The following is a 25,424-nucleotide window of genomic DNA, read 5'->3' as shown; positions in this document are numbered from 1 at the left end:
TTCCGAAATCTCGAACTTGTCCTGAGATCTCGTGAGACTCGTTGCCCTGTATGGTCTTGTTCAGAGAAACTGACTAGACTGTGTTCACTGTTCGCAAACATGTATCTGTTCAAGGAAATCAGTTACTTTTCCCATCACACAGCTTCGGCTCTTTCCCGGACTGCCCCGGCATCCCCCTCGCAGAGGCTGGCGCAGATTAGGCGGCGAAAGAAAAAGACTAGGGACGAGATGTTCGCGGAACTGATGGCCTGCTCCAGAGCCGAGGCGGCAGAGCAGAGACAGTGGAGGGAGACCCTATGTCAACAGCATCGCACACACATCAAACGGGAGGACAGGTGGCGGCAGGAAGACCAGCAGGCGACTCAAACGCTGCTTGGGCTAATGAGGGAGCAAACGGACACGCTCCGGCGCCTTGTTGATGTTCTGCAGGACTGCAGGCAGGAGGACAGAGCCCCCCTGCAGTGTATCTGCAACCGCCCTCCCCCGCCAAGAAGTCCTGCCCCCCCACTCACCCAAAAGTACAAGACGGAGGGGCGGTAGGGGCCGTGAGAACTGTCACTGCACCACTGCATAGCGCTAATGTACCACACACCTCTCACGCTATAAATTTGTAGAAGTGCTTCCCTTACAGGCTCACCCAGTCCCAAATCCAAGTTTCATCCCCCCACTGTGTATTAGATTATTAAAAGCTGTTTGCTGTTATTCACTGTTTCGGTCACGTCTTTTGTGTCAGAGGATTTTTTTGTGTATGGGGGGGGGGAGGGGATTTATAATTGCACGGTATAGCCTACATTACCAGGGTACAGACTTGGGGGCATGATCAACTGCAGGGCACACACACACTGCAGTCAGTAGGCACCAGGGTCATTCTGTGTGGTGTATGCTGCCCCGGGTCATTCTGTGATGTGTATGCTTGTCCAGGGTCCTAGCGCCTGCCACCCCCTTAATGTTAAGGCACGCTGCCCTTACCATGCACTTCCACCGTAGCAACGAGCCTCTCCGCTGCCCTGAGCCCCAACAAGAGCCCTCATCCACGGACAGATACTCACCCTTCCCCCACACCCCTCACCCCTTCCTACGCCCAAACCCGCAGCCCACTGCCGTCATCCAAACCCCTATCCAAAGAAGGCACCACTCGCCCCTTCCTGCAAACCCACCCCTTCCTGCAATCCCTCCCCTTCATGCACAACCACTTGAAACCGTCCCCCATCCCAGAGACCTATGTAGGAGCAGGAGGATGTCATTCCTCTATGGAACAAGCGGTCTGTACATCAGTGCACACCGTGCCCAGCACAGTATGCGTCCATGTTTCAACACCTGAACAGAAATGCAAAGTAAAACAAAGATTTATTAATAATGAGTGTAACAATTAATTTGCTTTAAAACGTGCTTTGGAAGTGGGGGAAACTTGGAGAACGGGGTATGTAACCGCAGATCGAAATCGACACATATAGACACAGGCCCAGGGTCAGTTTCTCTTGAAAGCAAGTGGAGAGTCATAGGTTACCCTGCTCTCCGAGGAAACTTGCTTTCAAAGCCTCCCGGATACACAGCGCTTCCCGCTGGGATATTCTCTCGGCACGGGTGTCTGGCTGAGCGTAAACTGCAGCCAGGCGATTTGCCTCAACCTCCCATCCGGACAAAAAGGTCTCGCCCTTGCTCTCACAGAGATTGTGGAGCACACAGCAAGCAGCAATAACTACGGGGATATTCTTTTCGCTGATGTCCGAGCGAGTCAGTAAGCTCCGCCATCTCCCCTTGAGACGTCCGAAAGCACACTCCACCACCATTCTGCACTTGCTCAGCCGGTAGTTGAAGAGTTCCTTCTCTCTGTCCAAGGCGCCTGTATAGGGCTTCATGAGCCAGGGCATTAGCGGGTAGGCTGGGTCCCCGAGGATCACTGTAGGCATCTGCACATCCCCAACCGTTATTTTGTGGTCCGGGAAGAAACTACCTGCCTGGAGGCGTTTAAACAGACCAGAGTTCCTGAACACACGCGCGTCATGAACCTTGCCCGCCCACCCAACGAAGATGTTGGTAAAACGTCCCCTATGGTCTACCAGTGCTTGCAGCGCCATTGAAAAGTAGCCCTTTCGGTTAATGTACTCGCTGGCCTGGTGGGCTGGTGCCAGGATAGGGATGTGAGTCCCATCTATAGCCCCACCGCAGTTTGGGAATCCCATCGCGGCGAAGCCATCTATGATGTCCTGGACGTTTCCGAGAGTCACTACCTTTGAGAGAAGTTGCTCAACGATTGCGTGGGCTACTTCAATCACAGCAACCCCCACGGTAGATTTGCCCACGCCAAAGTGGTTCGCTACTGACCGGTAGCTGTCTGGCGTTGCAAGTTTCCAGAGGGCTATGGCCACTCGCTTCTGCACACTCAGGGCTGCTCGCATCCGGGTGTCCTGGCGCTTCAGGGCAGGGGACAGCAAGTCACAGAGTTCAAGGAAAGTGCCCTTACGCATCCTGAAGTTTCGCAGCCACTGTGATTCATCCCAGACCTGCAGCACTATGTGGTCCCACCAGTCCGTGCTTGTTTCCCGGGCCCAGAATCGCCGTTCCACACCATGAACTTGACCCATTGCCACCATGATCTCCACGGCGCGGCGTACCCTGCTTTGTGAGAGGTCTGCGCCACTCTATGAATTCCTGTCCTCACCGCGCTGCCGGAGCCTCCTCGCCCGATTTCTCAGCAGCTGACTGTGGAAGAGGTGGACGATAAGGTGCGAGGAGTTGACAACGGCCATAAGTGCAGCGATGATCGCAGCGGGCTCCATGCTCGCAGTGCTGTGGCGTACGCGCTGTAACTGACAAGAGAAGGGCGCGAACAGATTTCCCGCCGGAGCTTTCAGGGAGGGAGGGCGTGATTGACGGTTCAATGACAACAGTTACCCAAAAGCACCCTCGACACATTTTTCCCCCAAGAGGCATTGGGAGCTCTACCCAGCATTCCAATGGGCAGCGGGGACTGCGGGAACTGTGGGATAGCTTCCCACAGTGCACCGCTTCCAAAGTCGACGCCAGCCCCGTTACTGTGGACTCAGAAATTCGAATTAGTGTATTTACTGTGGATACACAAATTCGACTTCATAAGGTCGAATCCACAAATTCGACTTAAGTAGATTCGAAATAGTCTTGTAGTGTAGACAAGGCCTTAGAGTGATTACATTTGGTCTTGCCACATCACTGTGTGATCAGGACCTACAAAATGATGGTGAGCTTTGTGTTGTTTGGATCTGATGCTGTAGCCTTTACCCTAGCATGTAGTTCTATGAACTTCAGTGATGGTGCTTAATGTGAGTAAAGTCTGACTTTATTTGATGTGCACAGAGACCATTTTCGTTAGTAATTTAGCAATTTGTTAGTAAATGGAATTTTTCTTCTTTTTGCTCAGTGAACCCCTCTTGTTTTTGTGAACTACAAATAACAGCTGAGCACTTATCTATTTTTGTTCTATTACATGCCTCTAGCGATATAAGGGTCCCGCACAACACCGAAGGGAGCCTTTGACCAGCATTGACTTTGAAACCACTTTATTAAACATTGGATGTGGTTTTATTTTACATTATACTGAGAGGGCCTGCATCAACAGAAATGCCTTCCCTTCCTCAGATGCCAGCACACCGAAGCTCTGGAAGCATCCCAGCCTGCACATTCAGGAAGGTTAATCCTCATTCTGATAAGGAACTCTCCCCCTTCCTATGGTCAACTAATTCTTCCTTCCCCAAAGCTGTGCATCTCTGGCCCAAAGAGGTTTCTATACACTTTGAACTCCTAGATAAAACATCCAGGAACTCCAGGGAGAAAATTCCTGTTGTCCTAAAAAGCATGTGAATTGACTGAATGTCAGTGAATTGCAAAAGAAGATGAAAGGGACCATGATCCTAAGCAGTGCTGAGTTGCCTGGCAGCTCTATTTCTGTCGTATTGGAAGTACCATTATCGGGGGAGGTATGACCATGGGATTGGCACAAGTGGGCTCTCTGACAGACATGAACATGTATATTAAGGAAAAGAAAGCAAGAAATCATGAGAAACTTAAAAATGTACCCCCACATCTATCTGTCTGTCTGTCTACCCATCTGTCTAACCTTATACCTCCGTCATCACTATGATGATCAAGAGGGAATTGTTTCTTCTGCGTTCCAACTGGAGGAGAATTGGGGCCCCCTTAAACAACACAGCCCACCAACAATCAGAAGCCCTTCCCAAAATAGAAAGGGTTTTCTTATTAAAAAACAACAACAAAAAAACAAAACCACAAAACACTTCCCTTGACTTTCTGTGACTACGCCTCTAGCACTGCTACTTCCTCCTATCCGTGAACCTATACAAGAGTTTCTGCAGATTAGAGTTGTCCATTAACTTCCCCTTGCCGAACTGGTGTTTGTGTGGGGGTGCCTGGGATTTTGAAGGGAGTAAGGACTGTGGGTGTTGGAGATCTGATATGTATTTTCTCGGTCTCCTAGGAAGCTCTGCTACTTGCAGATGAGGAGCTGTTATTTTGGGGAAGAGGAGTTACTTTGGCAGGCTTCAATTTGTGTTGAATAGCTTAAGACCTCCTGCAGTGCTGAGACCTGCGACCTTTCCTGGCTTACCGGTCTTTCTGTGGGATCAAGCTCTTAGGTTTATTAATTTATTAATTTTAGGATAACTACCTAGCAATGCTATACAGTAGCTAACATTCTATCAATTTAAGTCCCATGAAGTCAATCTAAGTTTTTTTCTGAGTAGGGGGCTGTCAGAAATCAGCCCTCTTTTTAAAATAAAAGAAATAAACCCCTTCTATTAGGTTTTCAGATGCTTTCCCTGTCCCCCAACATCATCTTGAATGTAAAGAAATTAAGCACATTCCAGATGATTACGCTTGTGCAGTAAAAGGAACACATTTTCTCCTTTCCCACCTGCCTGAGCTCCTCTGCATCTGATGACTGCTGAACTTCTGCTTTAAAAAGAAAATGTAAAAGGGTAACTTTGATAAGCTTATCTATGTTATAAACCAAACAAAAACTACTGTAATTTGGCAACTCACATATTTGAAACTGTGCTACTAAATTTAGACATAGAAGTAAAATATGTGCATGTGTGTACACATAGCATGGAGTTTTTCTCCAATTAGACTGAACTTGTTACTTGATCTTGCAGAGCATTCTGACTTGTATAGGTGAATAAAATCCCCAAATAAATATTTTTTTTCTGATTCTAATTTGGGCTCCCAAACAAGAAGAGATGTACAGTATAAGTGGCATTCTTTTATTATTACTTTTCTTGTTTTCTGACCAGCAAACTTTTTCTAGTATTTTTTTTCCCTTGGGGTCACTGGATAGAAAATGTTTATATACTGTATTTTATATTCTCTGATGAAGCAAAGATGCAGTATGTCTCTTATCTTTAGAACATGCTTTCCATTGGAAGCACATCAACCTTTGTGTTGGATGCTGCCTACAAACACTGATCAGATTTAACTGATGTGATGGTAAAGCCATTTGAAGCAGCTGGAGTCCCTTCTATACAAGGGCTCTCAGTGGTACAGCTGAACTGGTACCAACTGGTGGAATTCTCTTGCTAAAATTCCTTAGTGTAGACACAAGTCTATAGGTCATTCATCCATAGCAGAGTTCAGGTATTACTGTATTACTGTAATAACTGGCACAGAATTACTGTAAAAAGCTTGCAGTGAAATTTACTTTAAATAAAGGAAATGCAAAAAACATTTAGCTTTTTGACTGGAAAATTGTGTTGGCAGTTCTCTTTGCTTCTTCTCAGGGAGTGACAACTGGATAGCTCCATTGCTTTATTACATAATTAAGCTAGCTCACAGTGCTTCTGAACTTAGGAGTCCTTCTATAGTCTGACTCTCTAGGCACCCACAAAGCAAGAATACCAACTTTTAAAGGAAGATTAGTTAGAACATGTATAGCAGGGATAGGATTGTTCCAGATGCAAAGAATTTAAAATTTTAAGATTCTAGCTTTCAAGTGCTCCCCCAAGCCAGGAAGCCTATGGAAACCATGTATAAAATATTGAAAGGTCTTGGGTTGCTTAGGGAAGCAAGAATGTTTTTGTGTTTAATGCTTGAATTGTATTTGTATAATTTATTTTAATTGTTTAATTGAATGTTGGTTTATGCTTTCAAGAACTAGAAATGTTAGGAATACCTACATTTAACACAGTTATAAAGTGCCTATCTTGCTTGTAGCTTGCATTTCATTTAAGGTGTTAGGATGCTTTGATGTGTAGGAAGATTTCTGAGGTTAGAATTTGAATGCATTTTAAACAAATAGCTACGGGCTTTGACACAAAATAGGAACACACAGAGAGAAATGGGTTTTATTTTATTAGAAGTGCTGTTGAAATGCTTATTGCATAAGGATATGCAATAAGGAACTTGAGCGAACTCATTTCAGCTTCTTGTGAGATGCTCTGAGTAATAGTGCACCATTCATCAAATTTTAAACAATTCAGGGAGAAGGTTTTGTACTCAGAATTTTGTCTTACAGCGTCCTCTTGCTCATTAACTTACTTAGCCCTTATTCTAATTTGCATTATGGATCATATGTTTGTGTGAAGAAAATTAGCAACATAAGACAAAATACTACTTTCTCATGAATACAAAACCTGTGAGGCATGATGCTATACTACCGTATTTATCGGCGTATAACACGCACAGGCGTATAACACGCACCTTCATTTTAAGGGGGAAATTTCAGGAAAAATTTCAGGGTGCGGCGCCTTGGGAGGGGGCGGCGGGCGGGCCGCGCCGTTCGCGGGGAGGGGGGCTCGGGCCGGGCCGCTCGGGAGGGGGGCGGGGGCTCGGGCCGGGTCGGGCCACGCCGCTCGGGAGGGGGGCAGGGGCTAGGGCCGCTCGGGGGGGCGGGGGGACGGGATCTCGGGCCGCTCGGGAGGGGGTCGGGGACTAAGGCCGCTCGGGGGCTCGGGCCGGGCCGGGCCGCGCCGCTCGGGAGGGGGGCGGGGGCTAGGGCGGTGCTCCGCGGGTTAGGGCCGCTCGGGGGGGGGACGGGGACGGGGTCTCGGGCCGCTCGGGAGGGGGGCGGGGGCTAAGGCGGCTCTGGCCGGGCCGCTCGGGAGGGGGGTGGGGGCTAGGGCCAGGGCCGCTCGGGGGAGGGAGGGAGGACGGGGTCTCGGGCCGCTCGGGAGGGGGGCGGGGGCTAAGGCAGCTCGGGCCGGGCCGCTCGGGAGGGGGCTAGGGCCGCGCCGCTCGGGAGGTGGGGGCTCGCGCAGGCCGGGGCTCGGGGCTCAGGCCCCGCCGCTGGGGGGGGGAGAGGGCGGGGGCTCGGGCCGCTGGGGGGGGGGCTAGGGCCGCGCTGCTCGGGAGTGGGGCAGGGGCTAGGGCGCCGCTCCGCGCCGCTGGGGGGGGGCGGCGCTTTTCTTTTCTGCCTGGGGTGGTTATATCAGCGTATAACACGCACACATCATTTGCCCCCTATTTTCAGGGGAAAAAAGTGCGTGTTATACGCCGATAAATACGGTATGTAAAATTTAGAAACTGAGGTGGTGTGTAGAATATCTAATTACTTGTGCAGTATTTTAACCTGCCTGCGTTTTGTTCAAAAGTAACTGGAGACGGGTGGAAAACCATTCACATATTTTGCTACTCTTAGAAAATCAGGCAATATAATGACAAAAAAATTGTGGGGCTTTCCTGAGCCATAAAAATTTGTGACTGGTAACCAACTGCTAAATGAAATAGAAGCATGTACATTTCAGTCAATGATGTAGCTACCTAAGAGCAGTGTTGACTGTATCAACTGGTGCTTACCACTGTGATGAACTCTGGATGATTCACTATATTCAATGTCACTTCCTTATTGTGGGGATATATGTGTGTGGTCTGAGAGTTCTTGTGTGATTGCCTGTGGCTGCTGCGGGTCAAAATTTTAGTTGGGTCACAGTCACTTGCTTTAAGGTCTTCTGTGCTTACTAATTAAAGACCCTCAAAAGAGTACATCATGGCTCTGCTATGGCTGCCAGGTTGTTCACTGAACTGTGGGCACCTTCTATGAAGTTATGATGCTGCTGCTGCCTTGGAGCTTGTGGTATTAGTAGCTATGCCTTTAGGGGCTGATCTTCCCAAACAGAGTCTGGGCAGGATGCTGGGAAACTCTTGTTATGTGCAGCCAATTGGAACCGGACTCAGAATACAGCATAGCTCTTGTAAGCACATTAAGCACTATGTGATCACTGAGCCCTTCATTATAAAATGCGGTAAGTGGTTTGTGGGGCATTTGAGCATCTGTCTCCTTTTGGATTCTTTTTCTGAGAGATGGAAATACTACCATGCAGTTAAATTAACAGCGGTGAATGGTGCCTTTACTACCATGCAGTTAAATTAACAGCTGTGAATGGTGCCTTTACTTTACTTTACTTTTTCATTTTTCTGAGTGGGCCGGTGTCACAGGCCCCCAGTGATTGATCTACCTCTGATAGCTGTTTTCTTTTATGGGTATCTGACATGTGCATTGAAGCCATATGGCAAGGTCTTCCTTTGCCTGCATCTGCTCCCAGAACCCAATGAAGGTGATTCCACTGTGCAAAGGAAGTAGTGAGGAAGCTGTTACACCGGGGACCTGTATGTTGCTGTAGTTTTTGCTGGGTGCAACAATGTGTGACCTTTCCTCCTCCACTGAAGTTAATGAAGCGACAGCAATTTACACCTACCAAGGATCTGTACCAAGAGCCTCTGTAAAGAAGAAATTAATTAATAGTAGTGGTTGAACATCTATTTTTAATGATGCTGAGGCTCAGTTGTTAATTATCTTTAATTTATAAAGACCATTTTTCTTCAAATTACTTTTATTCCCTCACATACATTAATTATAGTTTGTCAGATCTTTATTGCTGGAAAAATTGTTCTTTCAAACAGTTAAAAATGAACATCGAGCTCATACTGTGTACCTTATTAGCAAGTTAAATAAATGGGCCTTTCCCCTTCTTTCATTTTTTTCATTACATATACTGAACACATATTAAATTATTTGGACTTATACAGACAGACTTGGCAGCCTCTCCATATTTACTTTGATTGTGAGAGATAAACTGAACTTGGGTTCTGTCTTCAAGAGTAAGTTATCTGTCAGATGAATAGCTGCGTGACAGAGAATCAGACATAGAGACAGTGGTGGTGTTAGAATTATGTGTCTGAGGTTTGATTTTCATAGACCCTGCAATTTTATTTTTGGTCTCTTTATTTGTTATTTTATATTGGTGTATGGATTTAGGGGAGGTGTTACGGCTGACTTTTTAGTATAAGACTAATAAAAACAAAATGGGGGGGAAACAATTTTCTAAATATGTTCACATTCAAATCTATCTCCAGTATTTTTTTTATTTATGGGAAAAGATAAGCAAATCATTACAGAAAGGATGTTGCTTTATAATTTAGGAAGCTTGGAATTAGTTTTGCAAGCATCAGAGCGCAGTTTGGCACCCTAACTGTTGAAAATGTATTTGTCTGACCATACAGAAGTCCCTTTATCCATGACTGCCAATTTATTTTTGTCCTCTCCTTTATTTAGACATCAGGTTCCACATACTGTTGGTCCAAATCCTGCTGACCTCAGTCCTCAGTCCTCACTCAGGGAAATCTCCCAGTGTTTTTCATAGTCTTTGCACTCTTTAGCCACTGCCCTGACACACACTGTCCTTGGGGGAGCATTGGGAGGCATTCTGTCTTGGAGAAGCAGAATGTCTCCAGAGACTCACCAGTTGCCTGAGAGCTGGGGAGAAGAGCACTCTGTGACACCTCTTTAAACTCCCTGTCTTCCTCGCTCACCCCATTCTCACTTGCAAATTGCTCTTTAGAAGAGGAGCAATTCTGTCCACGATTTAGCAGGCTAATACAGTGGGTGGGGATGGCGGGCAGAAGTAGGGAGGAAATTGCCTTACTTTACCCCTACTCCATAAGAGAAGCCACAATCTGAGCTTTAAACACCACCTAGTAAAAGTGTTCAGCTGTGTCCTTTCATTTGGGCACTTCAGGTACATAAATTTAATCTTTTTTTAAATTGTAGCCCTTGGTGTAACCCAATCCAGACAAGAGCAGGCACATATTCCAGCTTGTGCCAGGGCATTGTGGTAGGATGGAAATCCTGTAAGTTCTGTTTTCTTGTTTCCCATTTGTTGGGTATTAAATCTTATATTAGAACCATGTCTCCTGTTCCATAAACAAGTGTGTGCCTGACTGTCTTTGCTGCCTGAAGTTATGTCATTTAAACTGTCCAGTAAAGGGTTAATCTTCTAACTAAAGAGGAAATACTCTTGGATCTGTTTGTTGTTTCATAAATACCTTCTTTTAAAAATAAATCTACAAAATATACGAGAAGGGGGCCTATTATGTTAAAGTTAATGAGCTGGTGAATGCTGCATAATTAATGTAAAAATCTGAACAATTTAAGTTGCGCCAGGCACTGCCAGCAGTCGTGCGGTAAGTTACAACCTCCAAAATCTTACCATAGTTTTAGGGGAAATTAATCACTAATATCTCCAGAATGGTCCTTTTTTGTTTTTCTAAAAAGTGTGATATCATTATCTATAGTTTCAAGACTTGGATTTCAGTTACTAACCTTGAACCAGAAATACTAAAGTTTTATAAAACTGATCAACAGGAGACATACAGTGTTGCTGAGTTCTGCCATCTTTTCTTCACCATGTTATATCTCTTCCTGATCATAAGAACTAACATCTCTGATACTCAGAGGGGTAGCCTTGTTAGTCTGGATATGTAAAAAGCGACAGAGTCCTGTGGCACCTTATAGACTAACAGACGTATTGGAGCATAAGCTTTCGTGGATGAATACCCACTTTGTTGGATGCATGTAGTGGAAATTTCCAGAGGCAGGTATAAATATGCAGGCAAGAATCAGTCTAGAGATAACGAGGTTAGTTCAATCAGGGAGGATGAGGCCCTCTTCTAGCAGTTGAGGTGTGAACACCAAGGGAGGAGAAACTGGTTTTGTAGTTGGCTAGCCATTCACAGTCTTTGCTTAATCCTGAGCTGATGGTGTCAACGAAGTAGGTATTCACCCACGAAAGCTCATGCTCCAATATGTCTTTTAGTCTATATGGTGCCACAGGACTCTTTGTCGCTTCTTATCTTTGATACTGATGTTTATGGCACTTGACCATTTATCTTTATTAACCCCAGACCCCTTCCATGTACAAGTGAAGATTACTTGGCGTTTGATACCTGGGCCAACTCTACACCCTCCAGCAATCTTATTCTTTCTACCACATTTATTATGGCAATTACATTTTGGTCTATTCATGGCAGTAGTAGTATTACTTATTACTTATATCCCACAATTGGTTTGCACGGTGTTTTACAGATGTAGGAAAGGGGTATGTAGAGTTGCTGCACTGCAGCAAGAACTTGAAGTGGGATTCTGGTCGACTTCGCTGAAGCATCAACTCTGACACCCTAAGGGAGGATACAGCCTGCATTCCCCTCCATCACTGGCAAGCTCTGCTGTGGTTAGGGGGGCATGATTATGGTTGCTCCCCCACCTGCACCTTCTGTAGAGGCTAGTGCTGCTGGCTCTGTGTTCAGTGCCTGCACTCCCCAGATAAAATGTCGGTAGAGGGAATTACTAGTGCAGAAAGGGTGCCTGCATGGAAAAGGTGCTGTCTCAGAGCAGGTCCAGATAAAATGGGATGCTGATGCTACCGTCAGTGGGAAACTTCTCGCAAAAGGCTAGCATAGCCAAGACTGTAGATCACCTTACCAAGGAATACTTCAGTGGTCTATCTTACTTTGCCTCACCTCATGATGTATTCTCATAATATCTACATGTGGCAAAAATCTGCTTACTCTGAGATGGCTGGAGCACATAACAGAAAGTTTGAACAGTATAATACATGTGCAATTCAGAGTAATAAGTACTATGAGCCACTTTGGAAGCCAGTGGAGTTACTCAAGATTTACATTGATGTAACAGAGCTGAATCTAGCCTGTTAATATAACTTTAATTGATAAATAATAAGAGAGAAATACACTATATACAAACCAAGCTGTCAGTTATAAACTGAAATGAAGAGAGGCTTGAACTTAGGTCAGGCATGAAATATTCAAATAAGAAAAGAAATGCACTTTTGATTCAATTGCCTATAATATGTTAAAAGGTGTAAGAATAAAAAGTGTCTTAGTTTTTAATCATGCTAATTCTTTAATGGGACCAAGGAGGTGTTGGTAATGATAATGGGTCAGTCATCTGATCTCCAACATATAGTGTAGATGTGAAGTATGCCGAGAATAACAAAAATAAATGCCCTGTTTAATAATACAATACTGTCTTTTACATCTTGATAAAGGACTACAGGAAGGATAGCTGAAAAACTACGTAACTTATTATGCATGGAGAAATATGGCACTTAGATAATTCGGTGGTACGTGCACTAGAAATGTTCTAATGTTAATACTGATTCTTTGTGTGTGAGCTGTGCTGTGTATGTGTGGTAAAGAGATTAAAATTTCTAATGAATATTTGTACTAGTTTCAGTGTTGTTGTAGCCATGTCGGTCCCAGGATATTAGAGAGGCGAGGTGGGTGAGCCTTGTCTAATAAAAGATATTACCTCACCCACCTGGTCTTCCTAATTTGTAATAGTGACAGTTGCAATGCCTTCGTTCATCCACAGGGCAAGTACAAGTCAGAGAACTGCGCTGCATGCTTACCTTTTCTGCTGTCTTGAAAAAAACATATCCTCTCCGAGGGTAAGAAAGTAATTTGTTCAAGGCTTGCTTCATCTTGTTCCAGACCAGAGCAAACAAACTCCTTGATGAGTCAGATTTTACTCTCAAAAGCATAGAGCAAAATAAGAGAAAGAAAACACCCTCTGATAGTGTATTGTGTATCTGAGATTCAAGTTTATCTTTAGTTGTAAAAAAAATAGAATTGCCCTAATGATCCTATTTATAATGAGATGCAAAAAGGAACAGTATTTTGTTTAGTTATGAAAAGTACTGAGATTATTTGCTTTTCAAAATTCTTTTTAATACTGTGTTTCATTTTTTATCATGACTTGGGTCTAGAGCTGGGTGAACTATTCATAGTGAATAGTTAATCTGATGAATTACCTTTTCATCCTGTTTGCAAATTATCTAGAGACTTTGACTAATGTGTCAGTTATTTATAATTATTTTCTGAACACTTTATGTAAATATATTTCAGCCGGTGGGTTGTTTGAATATCACTCTTTTGTTTTGACTGTTTGACTATTTACTATTGTTGTTTGTGAAGTCCAATTGGGTCACATGTTATTGTTTCTATTTCCTGTTGTCCAAAACTTCATTTAAAAAAAAAAAGAGAGAGAGGTTGAGCCAAGGCATAAATAAAAGAGCAGGTTGAAAAATGGGTCCTGTTCTTGGTGGAACATTTTGACTTTTTGGCAAATAATAATTAAAAAAAAAAAGTATTTTGACCAAAACCCAGAATAGTTGAACTGCATTTTATTAATTCACTGCATATGAAATTGGGTATTTTTACCACACAGAAGTCTGCACCATAGGTTTGCTGTTTTATACATTTCCTCCATTCCTGCTTCATATAGGTCCTGATCCAGGAAAGATTCTCTATCCAGGAGAGTGCTGCTCTCCTGAATTGGGGCAATATACAGTAGAATACGGGTGCAGTCTTGCAAGGTTCTGAGTACCTCCTGTGAAATGTGAGACCTCTCCACTCGTATTGACTTCTGTGAGAGTAGAGGACACTCAGTACTCTGCAGAATTGACCATCTAGTTAGTTTTTTCATTGGTGCCCAAGGACTTCAATTCAGCGAATCAGTGGAGTTCAGTTTTAACAGGACTTATGCATATGCTTAAAATTAAAAATAACTTGAAAGTTTTGCTGAACAGGAGTCTGGATGCAAACAACTCCATAGACATAAGTGAAGTAGGGATAGTTTGTGCAGTAGTTCTTAAACAAATTGTTTACTCATATTACTTAAAGAAATTGCTTATAATCATTTTAATAAGAAAGGGGCTTACATCACTGCAACTCTGGGCCAGATGTTACTTTTTAGTTATCAGCTTTCACAGATTTATTTTGTTAAAAATGCATACTAACTCTAGCCACTCCTTTGCCTGTCAAGGGTACAATTTTTTATTTTTTTATTTTTTTTTTAAAGAAACATGTTATACTCTTGTCCCAGTATGTTAAGTGAAACATGCCTTAGGAGAAAATGACATTAATGTATTTTCACTTGTAAAATATGCAGTGTTTATAACTACTCTAAATTTTAAATATTAACTTTTTATGTGAAAAGTAGGAATAAGTGGTCTGCATAGAAGCAATATTCCTCTGAACTCTTAACTGGAGGAATACACAGGAATATCTAATACTATCCAAAAGAATATCCGTATATTCGTAATGTGGACCAGATGATTGGTCCTTCAGTGGGTGAAATGTAAAATTTTCTTGCTGTCTCCAGACTTTTGTGAAGGAAATATTCTTCTTACTGTGAAAATCATTGCACAATAACTGCCTGAGAAGAGAAATGTTTCCTCACTCCAAACTCTGGGCACCTTTAAGGAAATTGCTCCTTAAATCTTATCTCATATTTAAACTAACAGATAAACCAGAGAGGGGGCGGGGGTTAAAGGGTGAGTGAGTTCTGGTTTATGACAAATGCCAACATAAGAAAGATATTACTGAGTTTCAACTTTATTCTAAGGTTACGCAGAAGAAAATTACATACATGCTAAAAGTACCTACAAACAATTATCAGTGTTTGGAAAACAGATTATAAAAATAAATATTAGGCCAGATTTTCCTTGGTCTTTGCTGGGGAAATGAAGGGTAGTCATTGATACAAGGAAGCTGCATCCTATAAAAGGCCAGGGACAACTAGAGAACCTATTCTTAGAAGGAGTGCAGGGTCTGTGCCTTCCATCAATGCTTAGGTGCACAGATGACCTCAAAGTGCTTATGGGGAGGAGACAGGTGCAGGGTATCAGGCTGTCCCCTAACTGGGTGACCCTGATCCACAAAAGTACTAAGGCACCTAAACCCCAGAGTTAGGCACCAGTTTTGGCTCCACTGTGAACTCTGTAGGCACTTAAACTCACTTGATACCTAATTTTTCTTGGTCAAAGTTTCCTCTGTGCCTACGTTTCTGCGTCTGTGCTCTGTTGCCTTCCTCTAGGCATCTGGATGCCTACCTCTTGCCTAAGCCCCAGAGCAACTTATGAACCGGGAGCAGATAGATATTCATCTGCCTGAGTTGCCTGATCCAGTAGGTGTGCCCAGAGGGCACCTACCAGATCAGGTCTCATTCAGAATCTCGCAGCAGGAGGTGGTGGTGGTGCCCACATTACGCAGTAACTATGAGCCCAGTGGTTAGAGCACTCACTAGGTTCCATTCCCCCCTCTGTGTCGGGGTGGGTAAGGGGAAGAGATTTGAACAGTGATCTCCCACTTCTCAGGAGAGTGCTCTAACCATTGAAGTATGGGATATTCTGATGTGGACTGCCTCAGTCTCTCCTGTTTAAGTTCAACTGTGAATAAGGATTAGAGGAGGGAACTGGACCCTGTGTCTCCCACCTTCTGGCTGGGTGCCTAAAACACTGGACTACAAAAAGTCATTCTTCCCTCTGTCTCCCAGGCCCAATGTCTATTTAAGTGTTTGTTCCAAAGTGGGTAATCAAATAAGCTCCTTTTAAACTCCGATAAGAGTATCTACACACAGACTTGCACTGGTTTAACTAAACTGGTTTAAAAAATACCCTTAGTTAAACCAGTCAGAGTTAGGGTGTAGAAAACTCCTGAGATACATACATACGTAGGGGGAAGTGTTTATAAGTGTATATGCATGAATGTGTGGACTTTTGTAGGAGAATCTGCAATATAATCCACCCTGTTATATCCATAAGTCATTCTTCTGTTTGAAGAATGTTGGTTCCTGAGAATGACTCTAGGTAAAGAGGCTGTGAGTTATTTTATAACCTAACAGTCATTTCAGTAAGGGTCTGAAGTTATGAAAGGAGCAGTTGAGCATAGTCCCCTCTCCTGTGGAGAATCAGGAAGTTTCAGAATGATAAATGGGTTTTCAGAAATAGGACTTTGGCAGGATGCCAAAAAAGTTGAAGTGGTAAATTATTAAAAGAAAATAGTGTTTAGAAACTGACTGGATTGGCACCAGCCCAAAAAAAAAAAGAGTAGAAAGCAATGGAAATAAATCCATAAGCATGTCTCTCTTATTTCCCTTTCATGGAATACCAAACCCACAACGGATTTGTTTTTCTCAGGTCCGCACCCGTGTCCTGTCTGAACACAAGGAGCCAAGAACAGATGTCGGGGTAAGTAATTTCTGTTAGCTAGGCAGCTAATAAACTTACTTTGCATTAGGAGTTGGGTTAAATTAATAGAGGATCATGACAGGAGCAATACACTCAGAGATTGATGGATTCTAGTGCATTTACTCCTTAACTCTAAACTTCAGGATTTTTCCTTAAGGAGGATTTTTATGCTGAGGCCAGTCCAGTTTTCTAGGGTCTCTGCTAGTGCCTTTCAAGCAGTCTGGGTTAGATACAGAGCTTGGTGGAAGGTCAATCAGCACTGCCATAGCAGCTGTATTTGGAGTCTGAATAAGAAGTGACATTGATAATATTTAAAGAGTCCATTGTGGTACTGGCCTAATTTAGATTGGGACATGTACAGTACCAAATTCATCTGTGATGGTGATATGTATATATAATAATAAATCCATGCTAGCAAATTATGCTGGTTCCAGTTTGTTTCCTGCTCTATCCAGCACTGAAATTCAGAAGTTGAGGGGAGACTCCCCCGAGCTTCCCCTTTCTCTTTGTCTGACCTTCCATCATGTGACCTTACCCACTTCTCATATAAATGAATCATGTTTATTACAGTAGTGCCTAATAGGCAACCAAAAATGGTGCCCCATTGTGCTAGGCTCTGTACAAACCCAGAGTAGTAGATGGTTCCTGCCCCAAAGAGCTTACAATATAAATAGACAAGACAGACACAGTAGGGCCGGGGGGAATGGAATGGGTATAATACATAAGCAGAGTGAACAATGTGATGGTACCAAGTGTCATTTTAGTTGCATGATGCTTTCGAGGGGTGAGTTTACTTAGCATGTGGATAAGCTAAATAGAAAGAAAAGTTAAGGGAAAGGGAGTGAGGAGGACAAGACAGAGAAAAGGAGAGCAAGAGTGGCCAGTGTAAGTGAAGCTGAGGTGAAGAGGCTGTGAGGGAGGGAGAGGGTTGGAGCAAACAGCCAATCAGCACAAGACAGAGAATCTCTAGTCAAAACTGTTGAACATTCTCCAAAGATCTCAGCTTTGGCAGCTTCTGCTCCTTCCTGCTGCAGTCTCTGGCTGGGTCCTCTCTGCACCTAAGGCCAGGTAGCTGGGGGAAGAGAGTCAATGTTTGAGTCTCAGTGCTCCCATAGTGACACCCATCTCCTCTGCACAACACTGGGTCCAGTGGCATGCTGGAGGGAAGGGTAGCTCTGGCTAGACCCCATTTTACCCCCTTCCCCACGTGCCGCAGTGCCTGCTTTGGCTACTTTCTGCTCTTACTGCCTGGAGTCCAAACATGTATAAAACATGCCTGTTTCTGACTGATGGCAAAACAAGAGGTGGGGCAGACAGCAGACTATGGACCGGAAAGATTTTAAGTTGGTTTTTATCCTGAGGTGCTGAGGTCCTTGAACTACCAGGGATCATCCCTGGCATAGTTCCAACAGGATGCATTTGGAAAATGTGCAATATGGCAGCAGAGTTAAATCTCAGTGAGCAATCTGTATTTCAGCCTTTCACAGGGCCATTGCAGACATGTTTTTCTTTCTTCCTTTTTTCTTTGGCTAGGTAAGTGATTAAGTTTATTAATCAAATAATTCAACACAAATCTCTTATAATTTATTATCACAAGTGTCTCACCAGCACTAGCAAAATTATGGAGGAGCATTAGCTATTCTATAATTAAGGTTGTTTAAAGCTCAATTTTCAAACCTCTCTAAACGACACATGCAAAATTGGATTGGTTTGTAAATTGCCATGGCAATTTAGGGCCCAGGGTAAAGTTGGCACATCAGAAAAAGGAGTCTAAGGCCTGGTCAACATAGCTACATTGGTCCAGGTTGTGAAAAATCCACATTTCTGAGTGATGTAGCTATGCTGACCTAACTCCTGGTCAGTGCCATAGCTAGCCACAAGGCACTCTTTCAAATTCTAGGCCTGTTGCAAGGCCGGGTAACCCATTTCCATCAGATCACTGGGCCATACAACATTTTTTATTATTATTTTGAAGGTATTTTTAAATGAATTTAAGAATATGAAACAGAAAAAATGTTTTGGAATCTGGACAGTTATATTGTATTAAGCAGTGTCCTATGAGATCTGAGAACCAAGATGTTGTAGAGAGAGCCTGAAGCATGGGCCTGGTGCAAAGCCTGAGGCCTGAACAAAAGTCAGTGAGTTATGCCATTAGCAACAGTCACATCCTGGCAAAAGCAGCTGTTTGCCTGCTTGTCAGTGACTGGTACATGAACTCGGCACCAGTATTGATAGCATTGCTGCAACACACTGAATATGTAAACACTTTCCAGCAGGCCAGCACAAGAACACCTCATCCTAGCACACAATAAAATGGTTTGACAAAAGTGATTAATAGTGATATTTTGTCTGAACCATCAGGAGTAAAAGAACAAAGACAGGTGGTGAATAGGAATGTTTTGTCTGAAACATCAGAAGGAAAGTACAAGGGAAGGTAACAAACATCATGAAGCATGTAAGGTGATACATAAGTTGTTTGTCTCAGTCTATAAATGTTGGGATACCTCGCTTTAACCCTTTGGCCAGCCTAGAGAATAATGGAAAGTCCCGCCATTCACTGAGCTGTGTCTATTGTCACGGGCATACATGTCTTAGTATCCTCGTAGAGTCTGCCAGGTGCTATTACCATGCTTTATCGACAAATCTGGCCAGGCGCCTTTGTACCTTAACAGATCTTGTGGTCATTGGGCAGTTCAATTGAGGTCTCCTGTGCCAACTATCTGTGCAGAGCTGGGACAGCACACAAAGAACACACAGCCAAACATCTGATGACACAAGGCTAATTCATGAGGCTATGAGACCTTGCAGTAGTGTAGGGCCTTGTGAAGGGCCACCACAAATGGGCAAAATGTTTGTTTCTCCCCTCTTCAGTTCATATAAGGAATTGCACTATTAATGTGTATTGCAGTAGCACCTAGAGGCCCCGACCGAGATCAGTCCTGTTATAATTGGCACTCTACAAGAACACAAAGTTTACCATCCAAATTGCATATAAAAATGCAAAGGAATGTTAAGATTGCAAAGTCAAGCACTCAAAAGTTACGAAATGCCAGAATGAAGGTTGTATGAGCAATCTTAATTGTTCTCTCTTATGTGTACATATTATGATACAGGCTATGTCTTCTGTGCCAAAAGGTGTGTTTTTACAGTGAGATAGCGAACATGTTACCTATCGTGCTGTAAAATCTTAGCAGAAACAAGGCATTGTGGGAGGTATATTAACCTCAGATAGTTTCACCGAGGTAAAAACTACCTCTCCCTTGTCTCTGCTAGGATTTTACAGTGAGATAGGTGAGTCACTTAAAATGCACCTTTTTGGCAGTGAAGACACAGCGCAGTCTTTAGTTACATAATCATACTATTTTACCCACTCTGTTTCTATCTCATGTCTCCAGTCTGCCTCTTCTTTACTTCCTCCTTTTCGTCCACTCCTCCCCTCAGCCTGCCTCCTTGGCACCTTTTCTCTTTCTCTTGGCTTGTATGTTCTACACTACCTCCCTTCTTCCTTCCCTTCCTGCCTAACTGTGCAGCCAGGGATGGAAATTGAATCATTACATGGACATCAACATGAGCCCGTAGGAGGCTTTGAGCTTGGCCATACTGAGGACTCAGCTCTTAAACTTGGAAGCCAATTGTAGGGCTCTACATCTGGGCATTTAAACTGGCACTTAGGTTCCCAGCTATGCATTTTATGTGCCTAAAAGCCTGTCTGAGCACTAAATTTGGAGGCCACATTCGAAAATTCCAAGGCCCTGATTCAGACTGGCCCTACTAAAGGAAGGCAGAATAGAACTCTTACCAGGTGGTGTCATACTGCGGCTGAGCAGCTCAACTGAAACACATGTTGCTCTCCATTTTCCAATGGCTGAATGTGCTACCTCCATATGGCCCGGGCTGACCCTGAGAGCACGTGACCAAGCTCAGATCCTATACCTGGGTTTTGTCATCTGCAAGCACATTGCATTTGCTGTTAGACCTTTCATTTTTGTTAGCCTTACAAAAGGAATAAAGAATAAAATTAATATTATGCAAAAAAAACCTGCTTATTTGTTGAAGTTATTTGCATAGTTGATGTGACTTAATGAAAATATCTGTAACTTATTCACATCAACTTCCAGTGTATTTTTCAAAAAACCTTCATGGAAGAAAGTTTTAGGTTATTTTCTTTCCGTGCTCATTGTCCTTAGGGTAAGAAGAACTCTGTTGTACAACTGGTAAAGTGAAGTTTTAGTGCTGAGCAGCAGAGGTATTGAGAGAGGGTAAAAAGTTCTCTTGAGAAAATGAAAAAATGTTTTGCATCCTCAAGGAAATTATGCAAAGGCTGACATCGGCAGAAAGACAACATATAGCATAGCAGGTCAACAGAAATTTAGAAAATGTAGCTGGATGAGTATATTTCTCTTTATTTGTACTGGAATAAAATTGGTCCACTCTAGGTTGGAAATACCCAAGGAAACGTGCTTACAAACATTGCTATATACTCAGAAAATACAGCGTTTCTATTAATAACTTGTATTGAGCCCAACATAAAAATAACTCCAGCAAGCAAATACATTAATATCTCGAGTTCAAAGATGATAATGCCTAAGGGTTTGAGGAACTACTGTAGCAAGAACAACATTGGTAAAACACTAAAGATTTAACATTTGTTGTGATACAGAAATCACTTGAATAGGAGGAAAACCTTCAAACTAAATGAAACTTTTCCTGCAGGTGTACATTTTACAGCCTGCTATTTGTCAGATTGTCAGTCTGATTGTTTTTAATGAAAAAGATGGGCTCCTGTCTGTAAAATCTGAGCTTACCAAATTATTGATAATGGTGTCACTGATGTATGAAAGTATTCTACGGGATAATACATCAAGCTAGTGGGTTCCAATTTAAAATTTCTCTTGCTACAAAAGACAGATTTGTAGGCATGGGGCTGAAAATGAAACGATTAAAACTTCAGAAATTAATGATGATATCCTCCTTTCTCTCTCTTTCCCCTGTGTTTTGTAGCGAAACTTTCTGGGCTTGGCTACTTTTAAAGTAGGAGACTTGGTGAAGTCAAAGGAACAACAGTTGACCCTTACCCTGAGGTAGGTCTTTTTGTCTATTGTAAACCATTTCAAACTAATAACCCATGACATTTAATGATTGCTGCTTGGCTGTGTTTGAAACTCAGAATTACTTGAGGTTGACATCTAATATACCTGAAGTGCCTCTGTTTTTACTATGCACAAAGCTAAAGAGAAATACCAATTATTTAAGTCAGCGCTTCCCATGTGTCAGGTTAGAAAAGGTTACTCGCTCTTTGATATGATCCCCTACAGAAAAATTGCAGAGCAGCTAAATTGGGGAAGGTCCTTTCAAAGATTCCTACAACAGGGAATATAAATCTTCTTCTCACTTAATTAATACATTATATTTTTGTACAATCCAAATGTTAATATCATGAAGTGACCAGGATTTGAATATTTGGCATGTTTAAGTACACGGCCTGATTCACCACTGCCTTGCACCTTCTGTGATCACTTAATGTGTAATGTAGGTATGAAATGATACCAAATCAGAATTGCAATGCAGAAGTCTGCACAAATTTATATGACTACACAAGGTACAAAGCTGTGGAGAATCAGGCCCAGTGTTTTAGATGTGGCCCTATATTAACATGAAGAAAGGATGGAATGGATGGGTTTGTGTTTAAAACAATGGGCTGGGAATCAGGAGAGTTCAATTCCCAGCTCTGACACAGACTTGTATGTATAATCTTAGGCAAATCATTCAGGGCATAATCCATATCCTTTTGAAGCCAATAGAAACACTCCTATTTACTTTAAAGGCTTTGGATCAGGCCCTTAGGACTTGATTTTCAGAGGTTTTGAACACCCACAGCTACCATTGACTTCATCTGGAATTTAAGGTGCTCAACATTTGTACATATCAGGCTTTTGTTATATTAGATCCTCTGATCCCTTCCTCCTCCTGTTCCCCTTGGAGATGCTGCATATAGATGCACCAGAAATCCACATAAAACTAGATTTGGTGGCACATGGGCTGCACACCCTGTCTTGGCGCAGGTAGCCCAAACTCAAATGCATTTATCAGAACAGCAGTGGTTTCATTGTGCCAAGGGCCTTCAGCACCGTTTATGGAGAGGGCATAATTTTGGTTTTTATGTACCTGCACTCCTATTAAAAGTAACAGGAGTTGCATGTAGACATGCGGGCAGAGGGGAGGTACATACTACTTGGCTTAGAGACCATGATGTTTTGACAAAGTGCATTGATTTTCATTCTCCATATAGCATTAAATCACAATATAACAAAATATTAGTTTATAGCACTAGCCTTAATGGGTTCCCAGAGGGTACTGGGTCTGAACTAAACTTTTGTAGGATTGCTTTTTGTCAAGTTTTGTTTTTGTCTTGTACATTTTTTTTGTACATCTAATCGTAAAAGACAGCAGTTTAAAACAATTCCAATTGAACTACAGAAAATTAAATTATAGACATTAGTGGGTTGAAATTTAAGACATTTTCAAAAAAATATTATGAACGTTGATTTGTTTCTTGAGTATGGCTGTGGGCCAGATTCACAGAATTACTGTTCTCTCATTATGTCACCAGGCAGTGCTGAAGGAGACAATACTGCCCATACCTCCTCAATGGCAGTAAAATCTGGCTTCTAACTCTAATAAATCCCTTCATCAGCCAGTCTGCAATGATGATGGCATTCCCCATTCTCTGAAAGATCCTTTCATTTCAAGTGTATTACTCTCATTATGAATATTGCCACAGGCTTGTGCTCTGTTACCCATCTTGTTCATGTATGGGATGTCACTAGGTGAGATAGGAAGATGTGCCGTCCTTTGTCACTTCTGTATTGGGTTATTGTAGTGTGATTTCCACTGAGCTACACAGGGGTAAAAGAGGACAAAAAATAATGGTGCTCTTCTAATCTCTCCCCACAAAATTAAGCTCTATCCATCTGTGATGCTGCTCTCAGTATATTGTATAGATATTTTACACAGGATCATACATGCTGTCTGAGCTCCACTGAACTCCTCAGGTTTGGCTTTCCCTCTGTGGGGCATGGGTGGCACTCTTGAGCTTGGTTTCTTCTTGACCAGAGAAGAGAATAAGAGGTGGTTCTCTTCCAGGCCTACTTAATTGTGGTGACAAAACAGGATGTCAGTCAGAGTAGATTGTGCATAATTTCATAGTGTGATCCTTCCCCTCCTTTCTGACATGGGCAATAAAATATTTAACAAGTTTCACGCTTATAGTAGCATCTGAGTTAGTGTCCCATAGTGACATGTGGGGCAGTTCATGGCTCTCAGAGCTAATGTTTCAGGCTGTCTGGAAGCTCAGGCAGACATCACTGCATCAGTTCACCTTCAAAACAAGAAGTGAGTGTTTCTTTGCAAATGTAACAACTAGAAATGTACTTAAAAATGAAAAACATTTTAGGTTCTAGAAAACAGGAAGGCAGGCTGGGAGAAGTGCTGGTATGCCATACCACTGTATACTGCTCTAATTTGAGTTTACCCTGAAAGCATCTCTGAAGACCACTCCCACATCAGAACTCTGTGACGAGTGGAACTAACCTTACAGAAACAAGGGAGTTCACGAAGATTCAAGATAGACACACTAGTCTTTATAGATTTACCTTTTTCTGAAGAAAATATATGTGAAAGGGTCTCCCGGTGGTCTATACTGTACCGTACTACTTTATGAACATAAGGTTATATTCAAATTTAAACATTTCATTTTGTCCTGTACTTGTTTCTCAATGTTCCAAGCATTTCAATACAGTCTGAACTTTTATTCAAGGATAGAGGGTAGGTATATTTGTCACATAGATTTTTAGTAATACAGTGATCTTTCCCCTTTATTATGTTGCCTCTTTTGACCCAAGTGGATAGTCAAAGTTTAGGGCCCTGCGGGGAAGTAAAAATAGACGGTAGTCATGTATTTTTTTTTGAAGATTTGTTTATTTACAAAGAATGTACAGAGTCCTGTGTCTCTGAATGTGAAAAGAATCAAATAGCAAGAAACAGCACCAGAACACTCTTTGCTGCCTGCACCTCTTACTCAGGAACCTCTCCACAGGTTTCTGCCAGGGTCAGACATGCTTTCAGCTGCTCTTTCTCACACATGCTCATGTACAGTCTCTCTCTCTCTCCCCTGAAGTCTGGTCCACACTTAAAAATTAGACTGACCTCGCTACATCTTTCAGAGCTGCGAAAAATTTCATGCCCTGAGTAACAAACTAACCCCCAGTGTGGACTTGTGTATGTTGAGGAAGAATTCTTCTGTAGATCTAGATATTGTCTCTTAGAGAAGCAGATTAATGACATTGATGGAAAAATCCCTTCTGTCAATACAGGAAGCATCTACACTGTGGTGCTATAGTGCCACAGCTGCAGTGCCATAGCTGTGCTGCTGTAGCATTTGTAGGGTAGACATACCTCCACTGTCTCTGCTCTGTCTTCCCCCACGCCTGTACCACCCAAAACATCACTCAGCAAAGCTCCTGAGCAGGTTCACACACTACTTTTTTCATGGATAGAGTTTACGCTTACAGTTGTGTTAATTGAAAGGTGAGTTTACACCTATCAACCTCAATTCCACAGCAAGGTTTCATCCAGTTTATAACACCAGCCCCATCTCAGCATTACCCATCATTCCAATGAAGCCCAAAACAGTGACACCCAACAATCCATCCCAAACAGAAAGAAAAGAAAATAAATTTAAAGTGATACAAGGTTAATTATTTACATTTGTACAGTGTCTTCCTGTTTTCATATCACCAACTCACAAAAATTTTATTCCCACCTTTAGTCTCTGTGTCTTTTTTTCTACCTGGATTTACACTCTGACCATTCTTTCCTAATTGGGAATTCAGTTCTGTAACAACTTTTCCATCCTCAACTTCCACATTCTCAGATTCAGGGGGCAGCCGAGCTAAAATTCTGTCCCTCTGATATCCTTTCAAATGATTCTTATGGATAACTTTGGGTTTAGTCCTGGGACTCACTAAATCCCATACACAACATCTTTTATTTGGGTCAGTACTCTATAGGGCCCCTCCCAAGATTTATCTAGTTGAGAGTTCCTCCCTTCTT

The 25,424-nt window shown here is 42.7% G+C and overlaps 1 protein-coding gene across 1 annotated transcript in view; it reads left to right on the top strand.

The window, feature by feature from the left end:
• INPP4B (inositol polyphosphate-4-phosphatase type II B) overlaps positions 1-25,424 on the top strand; it is a 516,678-nt gene that overhangs the window by 278,950 nt on the left and 212,304 nt on the right. The window contains exons 9-10 of the mRNA XM_045019298.1: positions 16,263-16,313; positions 21,315-21,394. Coding sequence (XP_044875233.1) covers positions 16,263-16,313; positions 21,315-21,394 — 131 coding nt within the window. The remainder of the gene's footprint in view (positions 1-16,262; positions 16,314-21,314; positions 21,395-25,424) is intronic.

The sequence above is a fragment of the Mauremys mutica genome, chromosome 5 (genome assembly GCF_020497125.1).
Source record: "Mauremys mutica isolate MM-2020 ecotype Southern chromosome 5, ASM2049712v1, whole genome shotgun sequence".
In the NCBI taxonomy this organism is placed as follows: Eukaryota; Metazoa; Chordata; order Testudines; family Geoemydidae; genus Mauremys; species Mauremys mutica.
This window is presented reverse-complemented; position numbering and strand designations above follow the sequence as displayed.